The sequence below is a fragment of the Carcharhinus amblyrhynchos genome, chromosome 10, assembly GCF_965287045.1.
Source record: "Carcharhinus amblyrhynchos chromosome 10, sCarAmb.v2.hapA, whole genome shotgun sequence".
Lineage (NCBI taxonomy): Eukaryota > Metazoa > Chordata > Chondrichthyes > Carcharhiniformes > Carcharhinidae > Carcharhinus > Carcharhinus amblyrhynchos.
This window is the reverse complement of record NC_137333.1, coordinates 85751083-85772463: the sequence shown is the minus strand read 5'-3', so window position 1 is coordinate 85772463 and position 21381 is coordinate 85751083. Positions and strand designations below refer to the sequence as shown.

Here is a 21381-nt window from a genome sequence, read left to right as displayed (position 1 = left end):
ACTGATTTCGTAACTTCTGAGTCCAATGTACGTTTCTCTTGCTGGGAGTGGGACGGTATAAATCAGAACCTGTGTTCGCATATTTTTCAAAAAAATGGATGTGTCAGATTGCCCATGCACCTTGACTCAGTTTGAGCCACATTGTTGAAACTCTCACTGCAGAAATTGAAATAGCATGCAAGTGCAAACACTGAGAAACTTCAAATGGATGTAAAAAAAAATGCACAAAGATGCTTGTTTGCAGGGCTGCACATGCCTAAAATTTAGCTTGATATTCCCATTTAGATGTACACGTAGAATCTGTGCAATAGGACACAGCAGAGAAGACAGTTACACATAACCAGGCCTGAAGATAACAGGCACAGTTGAAGCAGTTCTGACTTCTTGAAACTGTGCGGTTTAATCCGGAATTTCCGTTTTAATCATATTTTCGCCTGTCTCAATTTTCAGCCAGATTTTTCATTCTTCTTCTGAATCATCGCTTTGCTTTGAGAAGGAGAATAAGCAGCAACTGCACAGTACCAAAAGGCCCAAAACTGAGTGGCTTATGGCAAGGACAACAACCGAGAATATGTACACCGTTTTATCGCAGTAATCCTGAGGCTGGTGGAAAGGGGGGATGAAATTGGGCAGGTACGCAGAGAATACCCAGTAGTTTCCCAATATAAACCACACAAAGAGGAACAGACTGAGTGTGACATGGATGTAATATCGGTGCAGGTTTTGTCGCCAGGGATACTCATCATCATCATCGTCGCCAATCATGACGGACTTGGAAAGAAGTTGTCTCATTTTCGCAGAATCGTAGAGTAGGAAGGTGACCTGGGTAATTAGGATAACAAAAACAGCATTCATTAAGAACGTTAAAAAAAGGGAGCAGGAGTAGGCCATTTGGCCCTTCAAGCCTGCTCCATGATTCATTAAGAGCACGGCTGAATTTCAATCTTAACTCCGTATTGGGCAGCACGATGGCTCAGTGGTTAGCACTGCTGCCTCCCAGCACCAGGGACCTGGGTTCGATTCATGGCTTGGGTCACGTGTCTGTGTGGAGCCTGCACATTCTCCCTGTGTCTGCATGGGTTTCCTCCAGGTGCTCCAGTTTCCTCCCATAGTCCGAAGACATGCTGGGCAGGTGGATTGGCCATGCTAAATTCTTCCTCAGTGTACCCAAACAGGTGCCAGAGTATGATGACTAGGGGATTTTCACAGTAACTTCATTGTATTGTTAATGTAAGCCTACTTGTGACACTAATAAGTAAACTTTAAGCTTTATCCATTGATTTATTTAGTATCCACAAATCTATCAATTTCTGTTGTCAATCTGTTCAATGTTTGGGATCTGCATGTTCTCTGGGGTGGAGGATTTCAAAATTCCAAGTTTTTGAATGAAGAAAATTCTCCACATCTCCCACATGACTAATCCTTTATTCTTATACTGAGAAGCCAAGTTCTAGACTTTCCAGTCAAGGGTAACACCCAATCATTGTTTACCCTGTTAAACCCCTTTAGGGTCAAGTAAATAAATATTTGTATTGGGCACCTAGAATAGAATAAAATAGAATCCCATAGTGCAGAAGAAGGCCATTCGGTCTATCGAGCCTGTACTGACAACAATCCCAATCAGGCCCTATCCCTATAACTCCATGTATTTACCTTGCTAGTTCCCCTGATACTCAGGGGCAAATTAGTAGGGCCAATCAACCTAACCTGCATTTTTGGACTGTGGGAGGAAACTGGAACACCTGGAGGAAACCCACACAGATGCAGGGAGCATATATAAACTTAACACAGTCACCCAAGGCTGATATTGAACCCAGGTCTCTGGCACTGTGAGGCTGCAGTGCTAACCACTGTGCCAGTGTGCTTCCCCACTTGGTGCCGGCTTTTTGTCAACACCCAAACCTCAGTTTTTTGAGTCTACTTCCATTTGAATATAGAGAAACAATGCACAAATGGAGCAAAATGTTACTCCAACCCAAACTATGCTAAGCTGTATTTCCCTTCAAGAATTGCAGACCAGCCACAGTAGCAAGTTTTTTACAAAGGTGTCGATAAATGTTGACATGCACTTTATTTTATAGTGATAACCTACCTTTAAACTGCCGATTATTCCTCCAACCAGCAAATACAATGGAATCAATGGCTGAATTGGACAACTATCTAGGAACTTCATTCCTGAAATATGCAATTGGGATAAGACTATATGAACATGAACATGAACAGGTGCAATACACAAAGTGAGAATTTTGCTAGTTGCTAAATGTGGTAACATTAGAAAATTGCATAGAAAACTGTGAGATTTCATTGATTTTTGAAAAATCCTGAAATTAGCCTGAATCAAGTTGCTAGAAATCTTCCACAACAGCACTTATACCATCACAACACACAGCGATCATTTAGATTTTTACTCTGCATTTGCAAAGCGCTGAGTTTCTAAACCATGAAATGGTGGGTGGGTAAATGGATTACCCAACCCCTCAACCTGAAAATCAGTCAGCATCTCGCAGATCAGAAATCTGGCTGCCCTCAAATGACATTACCCTGGGGACGGATTTAATTGGATCAGAGTGGGACCTCCACTATCAGAGAGGAAGTTCCACCCCAGGATGCTGCTGGGTAGACTGATTGGCCAGCAGTTATGTATTTCCAATAGCTATGGCTCAAACAAAGCCAATGGCTGGGGCAACAGGCAGTTCAGCGGAAGAAAAGAAAATGTCTCCCGGACTTACCTACATCACTGACATCCATTAGACTGTTGAAACAGCTGTGCCCAAAGGAAAATAATGTTTGCATGACAGCTTGCTCTCTCAGATCTATTTCGGAATTGCTCAATGTTTATTTACATAAGATGAAGAGGTTGCAAGTTCTTGCCATTTTTGCAACTGATACTTTAATGTGCAGCTTGATTGACACTCTTATAGGGTTACAGCAAAAGGATGTTTTGTGAGAAAGTTATGAATGAGATTTTTTTTTAAAAACCTGCTTTCAATTCTCAAGAATACCAAATTTAAAATTAACCACAATTTATACTTCTTGAGAAGATGCTGATTGTTTGGCAATTGGACTCTGGTTGGTTGAAGCAGGTAACATTAAGACATTTAAGGGGAGGCTTGATATGTACATGAGAGAAAAGGGTACAGTGCTAAATAGGGTAGGATGAGAGGAGGCTATTAGGGTGCAGGACACAATCAGAGTTGTGTATAAACTTCAGCCTACAGCAACAATAATGAATGGCCTGTTTTTGTGTTGGAGAGTCTATGTAATTTTATATAGTTCAACTTTATATCCCTTCTATGGGCCTTCTTATCCTCCTTTCCATCTCTTCAAGGAAGAGAAATAGAGACCATCAGGAAAGGCCTATTCATTCCTTAGCCCTGTCCAAATGTTTAAAACTCAAAAATAAGGTAAAACTAGGGCATGATTCACCTGAATCAGCTCCAAATGTGCACAACAGCAGGAAAACCGGAGTGTTTCCCATTGGCATCAGCAATGGCTGTGAGGTGAGATTTACCCACCTTGGATGACACGTGAGGGCTCGGGTAGTGCACTAGAAAACTTTAGATTGGCTGTGAGGGAGTTGAAGAGTGAGCTAAGAAGGGCTAAAAGAGGACATGAGAAGACTTTGGCTGATAGGGTTAAGGAGAATCCTAAGGCGTTCTATAGGTATGTCAAGAACAGAAGGTTGGTTAGGGCAAGATTAGGGCCAGTTATAGACAGCAGAGGGAAGTTATGTGTGGAACCGGAGGAGATTGGAGAGGCACTGAACCAATATTTCTCTTCGGTGTTCACGCAGGGGGACATGGATATAGCTGAGGAGGACACTGGGTTGCAGGGGAGTAGAATTGACAGTGTTACAGTTGATAAGGAGGATGTGCTGGATATTCTGGAGGGTCTGAAAATAGATAAGTCCCCTGGTCCAGATGGGATTTACCCCAGGATTCTCTGGGAGGCAAGAGAAGTGATTGCAGAGCCTCTGGCTCTGATCTTCAGGTCATTGTTGGCCTCTGGTATAGTACCGGAAGATTGGAGGTGAGCGAATGTTGTCCCATTGTTTAAGAAGGGGAACAGAGACTTCCCCGGGAATTATAGACCGGTGAGTCTCACTTCTGTTGTGGGCAAGGTTTTAGAAAAAATTATTAGGGATAGGATTTATAGTTATTTGGAGAGTAATGAATTGATTGGAGATAGTCAGCATGGTTTTGTAGCGGGTAGGTCGTGCCTTACTAACCTTATTGAGTTTTTTGAGAAAGTGACCAAAGAGGTGGATGGGGGTAAGGCAGTGGACGTGGTGTATATGGATTTTAGTAAGGCGTTTGATAAGGTTCACCATGGTAGGCTTCTGCAGAAAATGCAGATGTATGGGATTGGGGGTGATCTAGGGAATTGGATCAGGAATTGGCTAGCGGATAGGAGACAGAGGGTGGTGGTTGATGGTAAATATTCATCATGGAGTTCGGTTACGAGTGGTGTGCCTCAGGGATCTGTTTTGGGGCCACTGCTGTTTGTAATTTTTATTAATGATCTGGATGAGGGTATAGTTGGGTGGATTAGTAAATTTTCTGATGACACCAAAGTCGGAGGTGTGGTAGATAGTGAGGAAGGGTGTCATAGTTTGCAGGAAGACTTAGACAGGTTGCAGAGCTGGGCCGAGAGGTGGTGGATGGAGTTTAATACGGAGAAGTGTGAGGTAATTCACTTTGGTAGGAATAACAGATGTGTCGAGTATAGGGCTAACGGGAGGACTTTGAATAGTGTGGATGAGCAGAGGGATCTAGGTGTATGTGTACATAGATCCCTGAAAGTTGGGAATCAAGTAGATAAGGTTGTTAAGAAGGCATACGGTGTCTTGGTGTTTATTGGTAGGGGGACTGAATTTAGGAGTCGCAGCGTTATGTTGCAACTGTACACAACTCTGGTGCGGCCGCACTTGGAGTACTGTGTGCAGTTCTGGTCCCCACATTACAGGAAGGATGTGGAGGCTTTGGAGAGGGTGCAGAGGAGGTTTACCAGGATGTTGCCTGGTATGGAGGGGAGGTCCTATGAGGAGAGGCTGAGGGATTTGGGGTTGTTTTCGCTGGAAAGAAGGCGGCTAAGAGGGGATCTTATTGAAACATATAAGATGATTAGAGGTTTAGATAGGGTGGATAGTGATAGCCTTTTTCCTCTGATGGAGAAATCTAGCACGAGGGGGCGTGGCTTTAAACTAAGGGGGGGTAGTTATAGGACGGATGTCAGGGGTAGGTTCTTTACCCAGAGGGTGGTGAGGGATTGGAATGCCCTGCCTGCTGCAGTTGTAAATGCGCCTAGTTTGGAGGCGTTTAAGAGATCCGTGGATAGGTTTATGGACGAAAAGGGATTGGTTTAGGTTAGAGGGTCATTGTTTTGTAACTGGTCGGCGCAACATCGTGGGCCGAAGGGCCTGTTCTGCGCTGTAATGTTCTATGTTCTAATCATTTAAATTTATGCAGAGAGTGGGAACATCCCTGCCAGCCCAGATGTGTGGTGTGCAGAAGGGGATGCCCATTATTTTAGTGGTGGGGGGGGAGGGGGGTGGTGGGAAGGATGCCCCTCTTTGCTGAGGGGTTGGGGTGCTCACCTGGTCAGCAGGGGGGTCATGAATTCCACTGTGGGGAGTCGGGGTGGGTCTCTCTTTGTACACAGAGATCAGGGCACCCTTTAAAAAGCACTGACATATCCTGGCCCACTGCACTACTCGAGCAGCGCAAAGGGCTGGGAAAATCATGCCCCAAAGCTTGAGGTATTATAGAGTCAAATCACTGACATCAGCAGTAAGCATGACTTTAGCAACAGACTATAGACTTAAATGAGGTAGTGCTGCTGCTTCCAAAAGCCAAAGATGTTTCAAAAGAAGTGCTTACTACTGACACCTCAGATGACCGCAGTAACTCTCAAAGCACCGATAGAAATATTGCCCTGCAGGCAGGTGTAATATATTTTGTCATGTCCCTGGCGAGCTGTTTGCCTCAGACTGTGTAAGACAGTTCTGCAGCAAAAAATATGCATCTCGAGATAGGCTAGTCATGTAACTGAGGTCAGTGCACATCTTCTTATCTTTACTCAAAATACCCCCAAGAAATAGCAACCCTGACAAACTTGTGAACTAAGGAGATAAACTGAGATGAAATAACAGCAGTTTTGAGAGAATATGCTGAGAAATTAATTAATTTAAATGAAGTATACTGCTTTTTTACAACTGTTAGCATTGTTAAAACAGTTATTCATTCTAGTACAATATTTAATGAAAATAAAGTTTCCTCACCCACAAAGGCCATTGACAGTGGCAATGCAAGGAAGGCAAGCAGTCCGAAGATTAAGCAAGCTGTGCAAATAAGTAGATAAAGATGTCACACTCTTTGTTTTCACCATACTGGAAATACAATTAGCAGAATGTGAAGAGCTGTAAACTCGGCATCATTTCCTATAAATAAACAGGCTCACTAAGGTAATGAGCAGCTTGGCATTACTTGTGATTCTACTTAACATTGATTGAAAATTATAACATGAAATGTGGGCAGATCCTGCCCACAGGTTGTGAGTCTGAAGTGCTTTATTCAGCAGAACAGAGGAAGCAGTGGTCCCTGATTGGAAATACGCAGGCAGCAAATTTGAACACATCCACAATATTCCCAAATCATGCCATCTCATCCTGAATTCTAAGAAGACTGGAAAATTTTGAATTTCATATTTGAACCACTGCCTTTTAGGTCACTTGAACATGTTTCAATCAGAAAAGGTAAATACATGGGGTTACGGGGATAGGGCTTTGGTGGGATTGTTGTTGGTGCAGACTCGATGGGCCAAATGGCCTCTTTCTGTACTGTACGGTTTCTATGATTCTATTCTATTGAAATTAAAAGTTACAAATACTTCAACCATAAGTTCAGGCTACAAAACAGTCTTTCTCATTCCCTTCTCCTTCTCCGATCCACCATTTCATTGCAATTGATCCCACTCATTTTATTATCCATCATCATCTCACAGTGTGAATACAGATGGCAGTAGATACTTTACCCTACATAGAATTGCATACAGCTCAGGTGACAGCTCTTACCCAGTATCTTATCCAGGCCTTCCTCTCCATCCTATTCACATAAACCCATACATTCATCATGGCTAATCCACCTAACCTACACATCTTGGAACATTAAGAGGCAAGAGGCGGTGGCACAGTGGTCAGCACTGCTGCCTCACAAGGCCAAGGACCTGGGTTCGATTCCTGTCTTAGTCATTGTCTTTGTGCAGTCTGCACGTTCTCCCCGTGTCTGTGAGGTTTTCCTCCGGGTGCTCCAGTTTCCTCCCACAGTCTGAAAGACGTGCTGTTTAGATGGATTGACCATGCTAAATTCTCCTTCGGTGTACCTGAACAGGTGCCGCACTGTGGCCACCAGGGGATTTTCACAGTAACCTCATTGCAGTGTTAATGTAAGCTGATTTGTGACACTGAAAAATAAACTTTAACATGGCTAATCAACTTAACCTGCAAATCTTTGGAGTGTGGGAGGAAACCCATGCAGACACAAGGGAGGACGTGCAGACGCCACACAGGCAGTCACCCAAGTCTGGAATTGAACCTGGGTTCCTACTGCTGTGAGACAGCAGTGCTAACCTAGCCACCCATTCTATATTCTTCATTTTTAATAAATGATTTATTGAGGATTCTCCATTTTCCATTTGTGACAAGTCCCCAAAATCTAAATGCAGAGTGATCATTATTTCACTTATATATACAGAAAAGACCAGCAAATATTCATACAAATGGATCAAATTATCAATCATTGTAATAGTTGTAGTGGGCATCTCCTTTCATAGGGATAATGAAAGGATACCAGAAATAATGGGGATCTCAGGATAAAGCCATGAGCACATGGTACATGCCCCTCCACAGAATAACTAAAACAGAGCTACACAATATCTGGAATACCTTATGGGGTAAAATACAACCAATTGGCCATTAACTCAATAACCCAAGAGCTCCAAGCAATGAAAGAGTATCCCTGAAAAAGAAACATCAGGATACTGCCATCTATAAAAGGTGTTGCGTGTCTGTGTACACTCTCGTATACAGAAGGCAGTAAGCCAAGGATTCTTACACCACACCAAGACTTGCAACACAACAGTGCTGAACTTCTAATATTCATCCCACATCCATCAAACCTACATGTTACAGCATGGTCTTGCAGAGAGATGCTGGTTTCAATAGAGAAGGGATTTGATAAGGAAATCACCCACATGATTTGTCTGGATGTGAACTTGTCTCTAAGCTTATACCCAGACCTAGAATAGTCTTCCAGATTTAAAGTTTCTGATTTGTAGGAATGAATTTTTAATATAATCACATCTCAGTGTTTTGCTGTACTAGCATTTACTAGTTTTCCAACAAATGAAAGAAGATCAATTTCTGGAGAACCTTCTGACCTTTCCATGTCTTCAATTCTGCTCTGCTCCATCATCCATGGGCAGCCCTTGTATAGTTCTATATCCACCTGCCTCAATGCAGCCAGTGCACCTCTAGCAATGGTTTATCTTCCCTCTCCTCACCATCCTCAAAGCTTTATCCTCTGACCCATCCGCTTCCTTGTCCACATGATGCTCCTTAGCAGCATCATCTACAGGTGGGGGAGCAATCTTCAGGGTCAGTTTTCATTCTACCTGGAGGATCTTGAGTTCTACCTCACCATACTTTCTCACAACCATTTGACTGCCTCCATGTTATTAGATATCAAGTCCTAGATTGATTGCAACATCATTTTGCTCAACATTCGGAAGGCCAGAGCCATTAGCTCCAGCTCCTCCCATTGCTCCTTTGTCAATGTCTTCGCCTCTCCCTGTGCCACCCAGTCAGTGTATCATCTCGGCTGCCTGTTCAAACCTGAATTGAGTTTTAAAATCCACAGCCTGTCTATCACCAACATCACTTACTTCCAACTCTACTCTCGCCTTAGACCCTTCATCAGTAACACTCGGGACTCATCTGAATCATTTCCTATTCCCCATCCTCCATAAATTCCAAATTGTTCCAACTCACTGGACCCCGATCTGCATGTTCAAAGATAAAAACATGTCAGCTTTAGGCAGGTGTACATACCACTGCTCAAAAGACAAGGTTAAAATAGAAGATGGCAGACTTGGTATGGGGCGACGGTGGGTCAATTTTAACTACTTGTCCACTCAGCTTCCCCAAGGTGAGTAGGGTTACAACTGTCCTTTAAGAAAAAGTGCAAACAGCTGTGTGGATCTTGCTTCTGATAAATAACGTTTCAATGGCCTTGCGTTAACTGACTGTGCATTGTGTAGACGTCAGGTATTTGGAGTCTGTAGGACTCATTATCTAAGTCTGTGCTGTTAGTAAAGTGTCATGACCACTGTCAGTACTGAACTCAAAATTACTCCAAGTACCTATGTATACAGATGGAAATCAATGCTTCTTTTCACATAGCCAATCATAGTTGAATCTAGGTGATCTAATATGTTTGATTTTCTGCATCCAAATCCATAAGTAGTTATTAAGCATCCTGATAGGTCACGTAACAACGTAATTTATTCTTTGTCCTTCTTTTAATGACAATATTCTTCAATCTGTTCTGGAAATCTGAACAACACTGTAACAATGGACTGTCTAAGTTCCAGGTTGGGCTGTTGGTGTAATAATGTCAAGAAAAGAGGGGAGAATTTACCATCCTGCCCACCACGGAAATCGTACCGGGGAGGTGGGGGGGGGCAGACCATGCAAAAGTCAAGGACCCAGGCTCGATTCCCAGCTTGGGTCACTGTCTGTGTGGAATCTGCACATTCTCCCCGTTTCTGCATGGGTTTCCTCCCACAGTCCGGTCTCCTCCCACAATCTGAAAGATGTGCTGGCTAGGTGCATTGGACGTGCTAAATTCTCCCTCAGTGTACCCGAACAGGTGCTGGATTATGGCGACTAGGGGACTTTCACAGTGTTAATGTAAGCCTACTCATCACTATTTTACTTTATTTTTACTTTCCTTTTACTTTAGGTTCATTGACCTCAGGCAGGATTTTCCAGTTTTAGGGCAAGCACGGCTGGAAAATCCCAGCCTGTACAGTACTGACATTATTAACAGGAGGCTATTTTAATTAGATAAGCTGACAATTTAGTGTACACTTACCATTGCTGGCAATTTTTGAAATACATCGATGGCAAGCCTTTTCCACACCTGCAGACATTTTCCTGCCCTTTCTCTGGTTCAGGATATTTCTAAAACCAAACAAGAGGAAGAATTTCTGTCAGCATTGCTGGTATTTTAAATCTTCCAGTTTGCAAATTAATGTATTAAAACCATAGAGGAAGAAGTTTTAATAAATGGTCACACTCATGAGGCTGAATCAGCGGGTGTTGGTTGTAATGTTTTTGCACTCTTCGACCATTCTTACGCTTGAGCTTATGACTTCTATATTTTAGGTTATCGTCAGCCAGTAATTCCGAACACCCTATGACCCTGAGGTTGCTATAACTTCACATCATTAGTTTATGCTTTGCTATATACCCAGAATAATAAGCAGCTATGAGTTATTTAAATGAACAGTCAAACTCTGGATAAAGCATCCACTACTGCGTTGCCCCTCCCTGCAACAGGAACAATTTTTCAAGTAAATTGTTGCAGCATCAGACTCCAATAACATAAGAGGAGATTTTTGGTCTAGAATTTCTCCAAAACCATAGGTGGATTACAGCCCATGTGGTTCACACTGCTGCTTCACAGCATCAGGGGCCAGGGTTCGATTCCAGCCTTAGGTCACTATCTGCATGGTGTTTACACATTCTTCCTGTGATTGTGTGGCGGGAAGAATGTGCAAGCTCCACGCAGTTTGGTGCTATGGTTTCCTCTCACAGTCCAAAGATGTGCAGGTTAGACAGATTGGCCATGCTAAATTGTCCCCTGGTGTCCCAAGATGTGTAGTTTGGACATTAATTAAGTAAATATGTGGAGTTACAGGGATAGGGCATGGGATGGGCCTGGGTAAAGATGTTCTGTCAGCGAATTGATGCAGGCTCAATGAGCTGAACTGTCTCCAATTGGGATTGTATGATTCTTGATTACAGTCTCTCCCGCATGTCTAGAAATATATACTTAAAGAACAAAACAAGACTTAATGATTCCTTTTAATCTACTGAAGTGCTTTTGTTGACAAGGATTACATTTTCACAGAGTTATAGAATCATACAGTGTAGAAGACGCCCTTCAGCCTATTGAGTCTGCACCCACATGTGAGAAACACCTGACCTGCCATCTAATCCCATTTACCAATACTTGGCCCATGATCTTGAATGTTATGATGTGCCAAGTGCTCATCCAGGTACTTTTTAAAGGATGCAATGTTTTCTTGAGAAATAGCTGACCGGACGCTTTATCTTAGGCATCATCTAGTAACAACACAGCTCGGCCTTCATTCAAAGACGTCAGTTACTATCTTGAATGAATTGTTGAAATTTGGAGCAATCAACACAAGCTCATTTATAAAGTCAGCCTTTAATCTGTAGAGGCCAGTCTGACAAGACTCTGTCCAGTCATATTTGACTTTCTTCTTCAATAGGTTTGTTAACTGAGCAGCTACTGGAATTATAGGATCATAAAATCCTACAGTGCAGAAGGAGGCCATTTGGCCCATTGAGTCTGCACTGATCACAATCCCACACAGACCCTCTCCCCATAATCCCATACATTTACCCTTGCTAGCCCCCCTGACACTAAGGGGCAATTTAGCATGGCCAATCCACCTATCCTGCACATCATCGGACTGTGGGAGGAAACTGGAGCACCCAGAGGAAACCCACACAGATATGGGGAGAATGTGCAAAAAACACACAGAGAGTGACCGAAGCCAGGAGTCAAACCTGGGTCTCTGGCGTTGTGAGGCAGCAGTGCTAACCACTATGCCACCATGCCACCTCTACCAAAATTCCAGACAAACTTCCTGTAAAATCCACACATTCTGAGGAAATATTATGCATTTGGTTTTGAGGGCAGGAGAGATTATAATCACTTGAATATTAGCTTCTCCGGGCAACATCTGACCTTGCCCCACGACCTGTCCTAAATAAATGATCTTAACCTTGGCAAATTCACTGTCAACAAGTTATTACCAAGTCAACTTTTGTAATTTCTGAAATATTGTACTGGGGTGTTTCATTAGGTGGATTTTCTTAAGAATCGCTGTAGACCAATGGTTCCCAAACTAAGGCTTGCAAAATTTTGCAGGGGGTTCATGGAAAAAAAATCGCAAAATGGCAGCCGCAGAAGTTTTCTGCCTGCCAAAATTAATCTCAGCTATCAGTTTGAGTAATAGCTTGTCACTCAGGATAGTCAATGTCCAAAGCAGCTACTCAGGTATGCAGACCAACCAGATTACCTGACCAGTTATTTCTGTTGTTCTGAACAACAATAAACACTGGCCCAATAGAAAGCACTGTGTCTTGTGATGGGAATTGGAACTGCAAAATCTTTTTCTTTCTCAGAATGGACAGGGCAAACCCAAATCCATTCCTTAATCTTTCCAAAATTTGAGGGCATCACGGTGGCACAGTGGTTAGCACTGCTACCTCACAGCGTCAGGGACCCGGGTTCAATTCTGGCCTCGGGCCATGCTCTGTATGGAATTTTCATGTTCTCCCAGTTTCTGCATGGGTTTCCTCCGGGTGCTCTGGTTTCCTCACAAAATAGGTTGATTGGCCATGCTAAATTGACTCTAGTGTCAGGGGGATTAAACGTGTGGGATTATGAGCTTGGGGCCTAGGTGGGATTGTGGTTGGTACAGACCCGATGGGCCGAATGGCCTCCTTCTACACTGTAGGAATTATATAATTCTGTGAAAAACCAAATTCAAAATCGAGTTGAATCCAATTTATGGTCCCCACAAGGAGACAAAAAAAGATCCAAGCTGACAAGGTAAGGCATTGAACCCCATCTTGGGCTTGATCTGATGCTTGTTCTTAACCAAAGGACTGCGAAACAGAGTCATTGACTCATAGAATCCCCAAGTGCAGAAGGAGACCATTCAGCCCTTTGAGTCTGCACAGACAACAATCTCACCCAGGCCCTATCCTGTAACTGCATGTATTTACCCTGCTAATCCCCCTGACACTAAGGGGCAACTTATCATGGCCAATCCACCTAACCCTCACATCTTTGGAGTGAGGGACAAAACTGGACAACTGGAGGAAACTCGCGCCGACATGGGGAGAATGTGCAAACTTTACACAGCCACCTGGAGCTAGAATTGAATACAGATCTCCAGCGCTGTGAGGCAGCAGTGCTCACTGTGTCACCCTCAATGAGTTGTTGGCGGTGTGCTGTCTGCTGCTTTGGAGTCTATGCCTGTGGGAGTGGAGCTTTCAGGTAAGTATTTGCTTTTCATATTTTACTGTTTTCTGTGTTTCCCTTTCCCTTTCGACCCCTCGTTTAAAATCCTGAAGGTGAGGTGAGAAGATTGGACTGGCCTTGACCGGGGCCCAGGAGAGAGAGTTGCAGATGGTGCCAAATACCGGGACCCAGGGGCTCAGTGTTGTGGTGCCAGCCAGAGTGAGGAACCTGAATTGAAAGACATCGTTTAAAACCAAAGCCATCAGTTTGAGCATTCTGATTTGTTTTACTGAGTTACAGCACTGCTGATTCTGACCTTCAGGCAGCTTTGCGGATCTGAATTTGAAAAGTCCCGCCAAAAAACACAAGGTGCCCAAAGCTCAACAGCAATAACTGATGCGTGTTCCAGACTGAAGATCTGTTCGAAAGCTGGCAAGTCACTCAGTCATTTTAGAGCTAAATAGATGTGGGGGAATTATGGGGGGAAAGGTGAGGGTGGAGGTGTGTGGGAGTTGGGGGAGTAAGGTGTGAAGGAGTTGGTGAGGGGGTCAGGGGTGAAGGCATGTGGGGAGCAAGGTGTGAGGGGATCGGGGTGGAGGAGTGTGAGGGTGGGATGTGAGGGAGTTGGGGGTGGAGGTCTGAGGAGGTTGGGGAGTGAAATGTGAGGTGAAGGTGTGTAGGGGTGCGGGAGTTAATATAAGTGTGTTAGAGTTCTCTTGAGTAACAGCAAACGTCGACTCCTTACACAAACAGCACTGGCCACCATGCATCCAATGGAAGGCCTTTAATTATTTATGCACAAGGAGAACTCTCCATGGCCAAATTGGATGACGGGAGCAATTCTGAGGTCACGGAGAAAGAGCTCAGCAGTTATAGTCAATTACAGCAAATCAGGAACAAGAGATTTTTCACATCTTTCATTGACATACATATTTGCCAATTAAATCCTGGCCTTTTGGCCTTTCTCATTCAATAAAAAGCTGACTTCTGCTAATCCTTCATTTGCACAGCATATCCCCATATGTTGCCATTGGTTTTTGCTATGGAAAAAATCTGGTCTTGTTCACCCCCTGGTGGAGGCCGAAAAAGGAAGATATTATGGGGGCATGTGAAGAAATATCACTGACTGACTCCTTTTGAAGGTCAGTAAGCTGGTAAACATTTTCCACTACAGTACAGAGAAAGCATTTTTTAATTTGAACGCTTTAACTTCCGCACAATTTAACTTGCAAACTATGAAACTTCAATCTGAATTTTTTAACTTCCACAAGAGGTTGGAATGAGGGGGTGGAGGTGCGTGGAGATGTGTGTGTGTGTGTGTGGGGCAATGTGTGTGTGTGTGTGTGTGTGAGTGTGGAGGAGTGGGGGAGCCGGTGGGGGGGGGGTGCGAAGTGAGGGGTAAGGAGGTGGGCGTGAGAGGTGATCATTTTTAAGGTTTAGTGCCACAGAATTAAATACAACAAATACTGCAATCTGCAGAACATTTTAGTGAGGGTTAAGGAAGTAATCAAAATCAATGATATCATCTGCACAGAGTTGTAATTAACTAAGGGGATATTTTCCAGTCAAATTAACAATATTTTATGATGCAGTTAAAGTCAAATTTGTATTCCTTGGTTTGTTTAATGGATGTGGTGGGATCACCTATGTGGTACTCACAAATTAACACTGCATTATATCAATGCTGCTCTTAATAGTAATGGCCCATGCTGCATATATATGGACAATATTTATAATCAGATGCCACAATAGGTATTATCATTATCATCTTTCTGTGATTGTTTGGTGAATTGATGAGGGAAGTGTTAATGGAGTGGGAGGGACGAGGTTTGGAATAAAATGTCATAAGTATCATGATGTGGGTATGCCGGCGTTGGACTGGGGTAAACACAGTAAAAAGTCTCACAACACCAGGTTTAAGTCCAACCGATTTATTTGATAGTAAACTCACTAGCTTTCGAGGTTTCCCTCTTCTTCAGGTGAAGTATCATGGACAGAAGGGGGGCAGTTAATTTAAATAGCACTAATTTCACCTCCCACCATCCATCCATAACAGGCATCTTTCGATTTGTTTCATTTTCAAGGCATTTTCATGAAATACCAATAAATTGTCAATATAATTCCATTAATAACTTGACTTGTTCACCTTTGTAAAGTAACTGGTGCATTCCTCATTCTGAATGGCATCACCTCACATTGATGTAGGCACTCTGGGCTAACAAAGGCAGCAATTTCCTTGGCTTAGTCTGTTAGTGGCGCTTACCAATATTCTTCTAACAAGACGTAGTTCCGGTTTTATTGGTCCTATACGGTGTATAGTGGATGAATGGGCATGGGAATGCCATACCTTCGGTGCAACATAGGAAGGACCATGTGGGTGAGTAGAGGGACATAGCCTGGCATGGAAAGGTCTGAGGTGCCATGGGGTGGGTAATGTGCTAGTGTTTGGCATGTTGGGCCTGAAGGCCCATTAGGGGTGGGCGAGGGGCATGAAGTGGCATGAGTTAACCTGGCTTGGGCATGGAAGTGTTGTGGGGAGAGTGGGGGGACGTGAAGGGCTTTGCGGGGTGAAGGATAGAGGATTGTTCTTCATTTTGTTGTCATTATTACAACTTAGATGAAATGCTACAGTACTGATGTGGACCTTGCAACTCACTATCTAGCAGCCACTGTGACTGCCTCTGAGTGGGCCTGACTCCAGTTAGCACCTACATCCTCTGAAAGAAAATCCTGTCTTTGCCGGCACTTTCTTCCCAAGGCGGATTTACTGAACCAGAGAAATTCCAGACTCCAGCCCCGGAGCATGAAAATCCAGCTGTTTGTGTCCATGTTTTCAGGCAGACTGTCAAAAGCCTGTGCTCCTGCTAGAGAAACCTTGAGCTTTCCCAACAGATAATGAAAAAATAAGACAGCTGAAGAATGCATTTACAACCTTGGGTATAAGGTAATGTGCTCTGTTCCCTAAGCAGGGTGAACTACCAAAGGCTGGATTAAGTGGACCTTATTTTGTCAAAAAGAAACTTAATGAGAGAAGCAATGTGATTAGTATTCCAGAAACTTGAGGCGTGATCTTACCAGCTCACCACACGGATCGAGTGGCTTGGTGAGCCGGTAGGATAGGGCGAGAGGCAAAAAACTCAGGTTCGCGCCCAATTTGTCACCTTTCCCGATGGTACTGGCACTGTTTTGTCAGCAAAATTAGCCTCGTACACATTGATTTCAATATTAATAACATCATTTAAGCATCATTAGTGAGTCCCAGATGCTATCGTCCAGGGGGTGGGACCTGACCGGGGGGGGGGGGGATGAGACGTGAGGAAGGTGGCAGGATAGGCAGGGGAGGAACTCTGCAATGGGTGGGAGGGAAGGCGGAGGGAGACTTGCACAAGGAGCAATTTCAGTGCCAGTGTGATGCCAGCTACATCAGCTGTACATCCCAATGACTGGCAGATTGAATCAATCAGCACATCCCTTTAGGTGTTGAGAATAGAGAGAGTACTACCTGTATTTAACCAGCCCATGCTTACAAAATTCAGACTGTGATGTCTAACATTAGATATGATTTGGCGATTGGGCAGCACTTGCTGAACAGTCCTGACTAAGTTAAAACACTTAATAACCAATTTATGATTATCAGTTAGTGACTCAATGTAGCTCTCATAAGCTTGCTAGAAGCTATATATATATATACACTCATACACTGGGAACTACCCTTTGCTGGCAATGGGAACATGTCAAGCACTGTGCCTTTCTTGAATTAAACTGAAGTAGGGAATGGGTTAATGAACTTTATAATACTTAGAGATTTGTAAAAAAGTACTGTAAGACCTGTTTTTGTGTATCCCAGACAGATAAGAAACCAGCTGTCCCTGCTGTTGTACACAACTTCATGATTTTCCCAGCTAATTGTGTTCAGGAATGTGGCTAGTATCTATTTTTGTGTCTTTAATATTATGGACTTCTGTCTAACCTAGTGGAGCTTACATGCATACCTTCATACATATTTGTTACGTACTGTTTGTGTATTATGTACTGATATATTATGTACTATACAGGTACCTATGAACATAAAATTGTTATACCGGCCCTGTTATCTTGTATGCAGTTAACTTGTTTGTGCTGGCCTGTATGTTAGCTAATAGCCAATCGTACCACAGGTGTTGAGATGTGGGACAATTGCGGCCTTGAGATAACCATGAAGAAACCACCAAGGCAGCCATGTTCAACGATGAAGGACAAGCCACAGCCTGAGAACCTGCTGAGCATGGGAAAATGTGTACATGCTTGGGGGGGTATAAATATATGCTCTTAATTTGTGTTCAGAGAGAAGTCTGGGGAACTGCTGTCAGGAACCAGGTGTGTCTCCCAAAAGCTTTTGAATAAACCTGCTATACTTTGACTCAGAACTGGTCTCAGAGATATTATTTTACCTACAGCAAAACGAAAGCATGGGAGACAATTGCTCTTGGTGTATTCTCCATGGCAACATCTTGACCAATCAGAGTCAATTTACCAACCAATCAGCACCCTTTTCTCATGCAAAATAAATTGTTGCTCCCTTTGACATTTGGTATTCTTGCATCTGTCTAGATGAGTGTAAGACAAAATGTTTTAACAGAATGTCTCTTTTTTCCAGCAATACTCATGTTCCGTACTACAGGATGACAACTTGATTCATAATAATTGGCTGACATGTACATTAATGTATAAGTCATTGAGTGGATATTCCTTTGAATGTAGTTTGGCTCATCAACTCAAGCTATTTAAAACAAAAATGTTCACAGCATCCTCACAACATTTGTATCAGTCTAGGTCAGGGCATGAAGTTTAATTACTGCTGCCTTTGTAACTGGATTTAAGTGGCCAGGCATCAAGCCAAAACGAAACAAAAATGTTTAAATTTTACTCAAAGCAGCCTTTGGATCTCATTCAAGAATTTAGCCGCATAGGCCAGGCTAAGTGATTCATTCTAACACGCTGTTGCAGTCTCCCAAGTATGATTGCCTCTTCCTATTCCTCATCTTCTTTCTGCCCTTATCAACATCATTCGACGACATGACATCAACATTCACATGTATGCTGTTAGCATCGTCATCACGTCCTTTGTGCTGTTGTTCCATTTGTCCACATTATTCCTCCATGAGCCATAATTTCCTCCAGTTAAATTTTACGAAAACTGAAGCCATTGTCTACCAGCTCCATTTTCTTGCCGATAGTTACATTGCTCTGCCAGCTTTTGCCTCAGGCTGAACAATACTGTCTGCAACCTCAACATTTTATTTGATCCTGTTTGGAGCTTTCATAAGAACATAAGAAATAGGAGCAGGAGTAGGCCATCTAGCCCTTCGAACCTGCCCTGCCATTCAATAAGATCATGGCTGATCTGAAGTGGATCAGTTCCACTTTCCCAGTTTCTCCCCATAACCCTTAATTCCCTTGTCTATCAAAAACCTATCTACCTGTGACTTAAATATATTCAGTGAAGTAGCCTCCACCACTTCAATGGGCAGAGAATTCCAGAGACTCACCACCCTTTGAGTGAAGAAGTTCCCCCTCAACTCCGATCTAAACTGCCCCCCCCCTTATTTTGAGGCTGTGCGCTCTAGTCCTGCTATCCTTTCTAAGCGAGAAGAATCTCTCTACCTCTACCCTATCTATCCCCTTCGTTATCTTATATGCCTCTATACGATCCCCCCTCATCCTTCTAAACTCCAACGAGTACAGACCCAGTCTTTTCAATCTCTCCTCATAGGCTAACCCCCTCATCTCCGGTATCAGCCTAGTGAACCTTCTCTGCACTCCCTCCATGGCCAATTTATCCTTTCGCGAAAACATGACGTCAACCCACTTTCCACCCCACTTCCTCTGATCCAGGAATGCCTACTTGCACTTGACAATATTGTTCCTATCTAAACCTATCTATCTGCCACTGAAACCCCCATGCATGACTCTGTCATCTCCTGACTCAGCCAGTTTAATGTGCTCCTGACTAGCTTTCATCTTCCACATACTGTAAACATCAGTTCATCCAAAACTTACTGCTTGTATCCATGGCGGCACAGTGGTTAGCACTGCTGCCTCACAGCGCCAGGGACCTGGGTTTGATTCCCAGCTTGGGTCACCATCTGTGTGGAGTTCGCACATTCTCCCCGTGTCTGCATGGGTGCTCCAGTTTCCTCCCATAGACCGAAGGATGTGCTGGTTAGATGCATTGGCTATGCTAAATTCTTCCCTCAGTGCACCCGAACGGGTGCCAGAGAGTGGCAACTAGGGGATTTTCTCAGTAACTTCATTGTAGTGTTAATGTAAGCCTACTTGTGATAATAAATCTTAACTTTACTAACTTACACCATAGCCATCACTGCTGTGCTTTCTAGCTTCCTAGTTCATAAAACACATCAAACATAAGTTTTTCAACCCGCTCCCCATGGTTGTGTTCAAACCCTTCCAAGATGTTGCCTCTCTGTTTTCTTTTTCAGTCTTATATAACCCTCCAGAACTCTGCCTCTCAAACATCCGCCTACTCTTCACTCCACCATTGACATCCTTCCTTCAGCCACCTAAGCCATAAGCTCTGGAACTCTCTCCTCAAATCCCTCTGCATCCATCTCTCTGTCTTCCTTTAGGACCCTCTGAACAACTATCGTTTTAACAAAGGTTATAATCAGCGTTCATAATATGTCTTGTGGCTCTGCGAATTCTCTTGAGTAAGTACACTCCTGTGAAGTGCCTCGGGGTGTTTTACAGTGTTAAAAGGGATATTTAAATGCAGTTGCTGCTGTACAGTTTATCTAGCTCTCAGATAAAGAGGTCTTTTTGATCCAATGCGAACCCGTTGCTTTTCGATCTGAAAGTCCACATGTAAAATATAGGCTTCCAAAAGTGCTGAATTGGTGGGAGAACTGTAAATCCCAACTGTTTTGTCAGTTCAGCTTCTCACCTGAATCTCCGCACTCTGTGCACTGCAGAGGTCCCAGTCGTAAATATCACTAAAAACCCGGGGGAAGAGTCTGTTCATGCTGGAGTCTGAAACTCTGAGCATACGCAGTGGTCCTGATCTGTCAGACTCCCCGTTTGCTGGCCAGCTCGATCACTGACCAGCTCTGGACCCCTGCAGAGCTGCCCCTCCAGCCCTCCCCATGGCCCGATCGTGACCCCCACAACAATTCCCAGGCCAGTCCTGATCCCCCTCTCCCAGAGCACCCCAATGTCCATGCCCCACCCCCCCCAGCAGCGGCGATCCCCCCAGCCCCCCACCCCGGCAGAACCCACACTCACCTCCCATGGGATCAGACCACCACCTCCCTCCCCCTCCCCTTCCCCCAGCCTATGCCAATCCCTCCATCTGCTGCCCTCCCTCCATCCCAGACTGATCCTATCTGCAGAATGGCAGCCCAACTCCCACCAATCACCCCAGGCCCTACTCACAGTAGACCTTGCCTCCTTGGCACTGCCCAGTGCCTGATGGGCAGTGCCAAGGTGCCCCCTGGATACTGCCAAGGAGGGACAGGCTGGCATTGCCAGGATGCCCATGCCCAGGGGGCACCCCCCACCACGCCATCCCCTGTGGGGCCCCGATTGCTCCCCTTCATTCCGGCGGGGTCTCCTGCTACTTTAACATTGAATACAGGAGTTGGGACGTTTTGTTGAAGTTGTACAAGACATTGGTAAGACCACCCTTGGAATACTGTGTGCAATTCTGGTCACCCTATTATAGAAAGGACACTATTAAACTGGAAAGAATGCAGAAAAGATTTACTAGGACGCTGTCAGGACTTGATGGCTTGGATTATAAGGAGAGGCTGAATAGACTGGGACTTTTTTCTCTGGAGCGTAGGAGGCTGAGGGGTGACCTTATAGAGGTCTATAAAATAATGAGGGGCACAGACAAGGTAGATAGTCAATATCTTTTCCCAAAGGTAGAGGAGTCTAAAACTAGATCGCATAGGTTTAAGGTGAGAGGGGAGAGATACAAAAATGTCCAGAGGGGTAATTTTTTCACACAGAACGTGGTGACTGTCTGGAATAAGCTGCCAGA

General features: G+C 44.0%; 1 protein-coding gene across 2 annotated transcripts; it reads right to left on the bottom strand.

The window, feature by feature from the left end:
• Positions 1–459: 459 nt before the first annotated feature.
• On the bottom strand, positions 460–10209 carry LOC145349421 (transmembrane protein 272-like). Of its 2 annotated transcripts, XM_080197952.1 has the most exons (4): positions 10152–10209; positions 6281–6340; positions 2093–2175; positions 460–822 (listed from the first exon to the last, which is right to left on the bottom strand). In XM_080197952.1, the coding sequence occupies exons 1-4, from the start codon at positions 10207–10209 to the stop codon at positions 460–462; spliced, it is 564 nt and encodes a 187-aa protein (XP_080054078.1). The 2 variants fall into 2 exon arrangements, with proteins under 2 accessions (XP_080054078.1, XP_080054079.1); XM_080197953.1 differs by lacking the exon at positions 6281–6340.
• Between the last annotated feature and the right edge of the window lie 11172 nt (positions 10210–21381).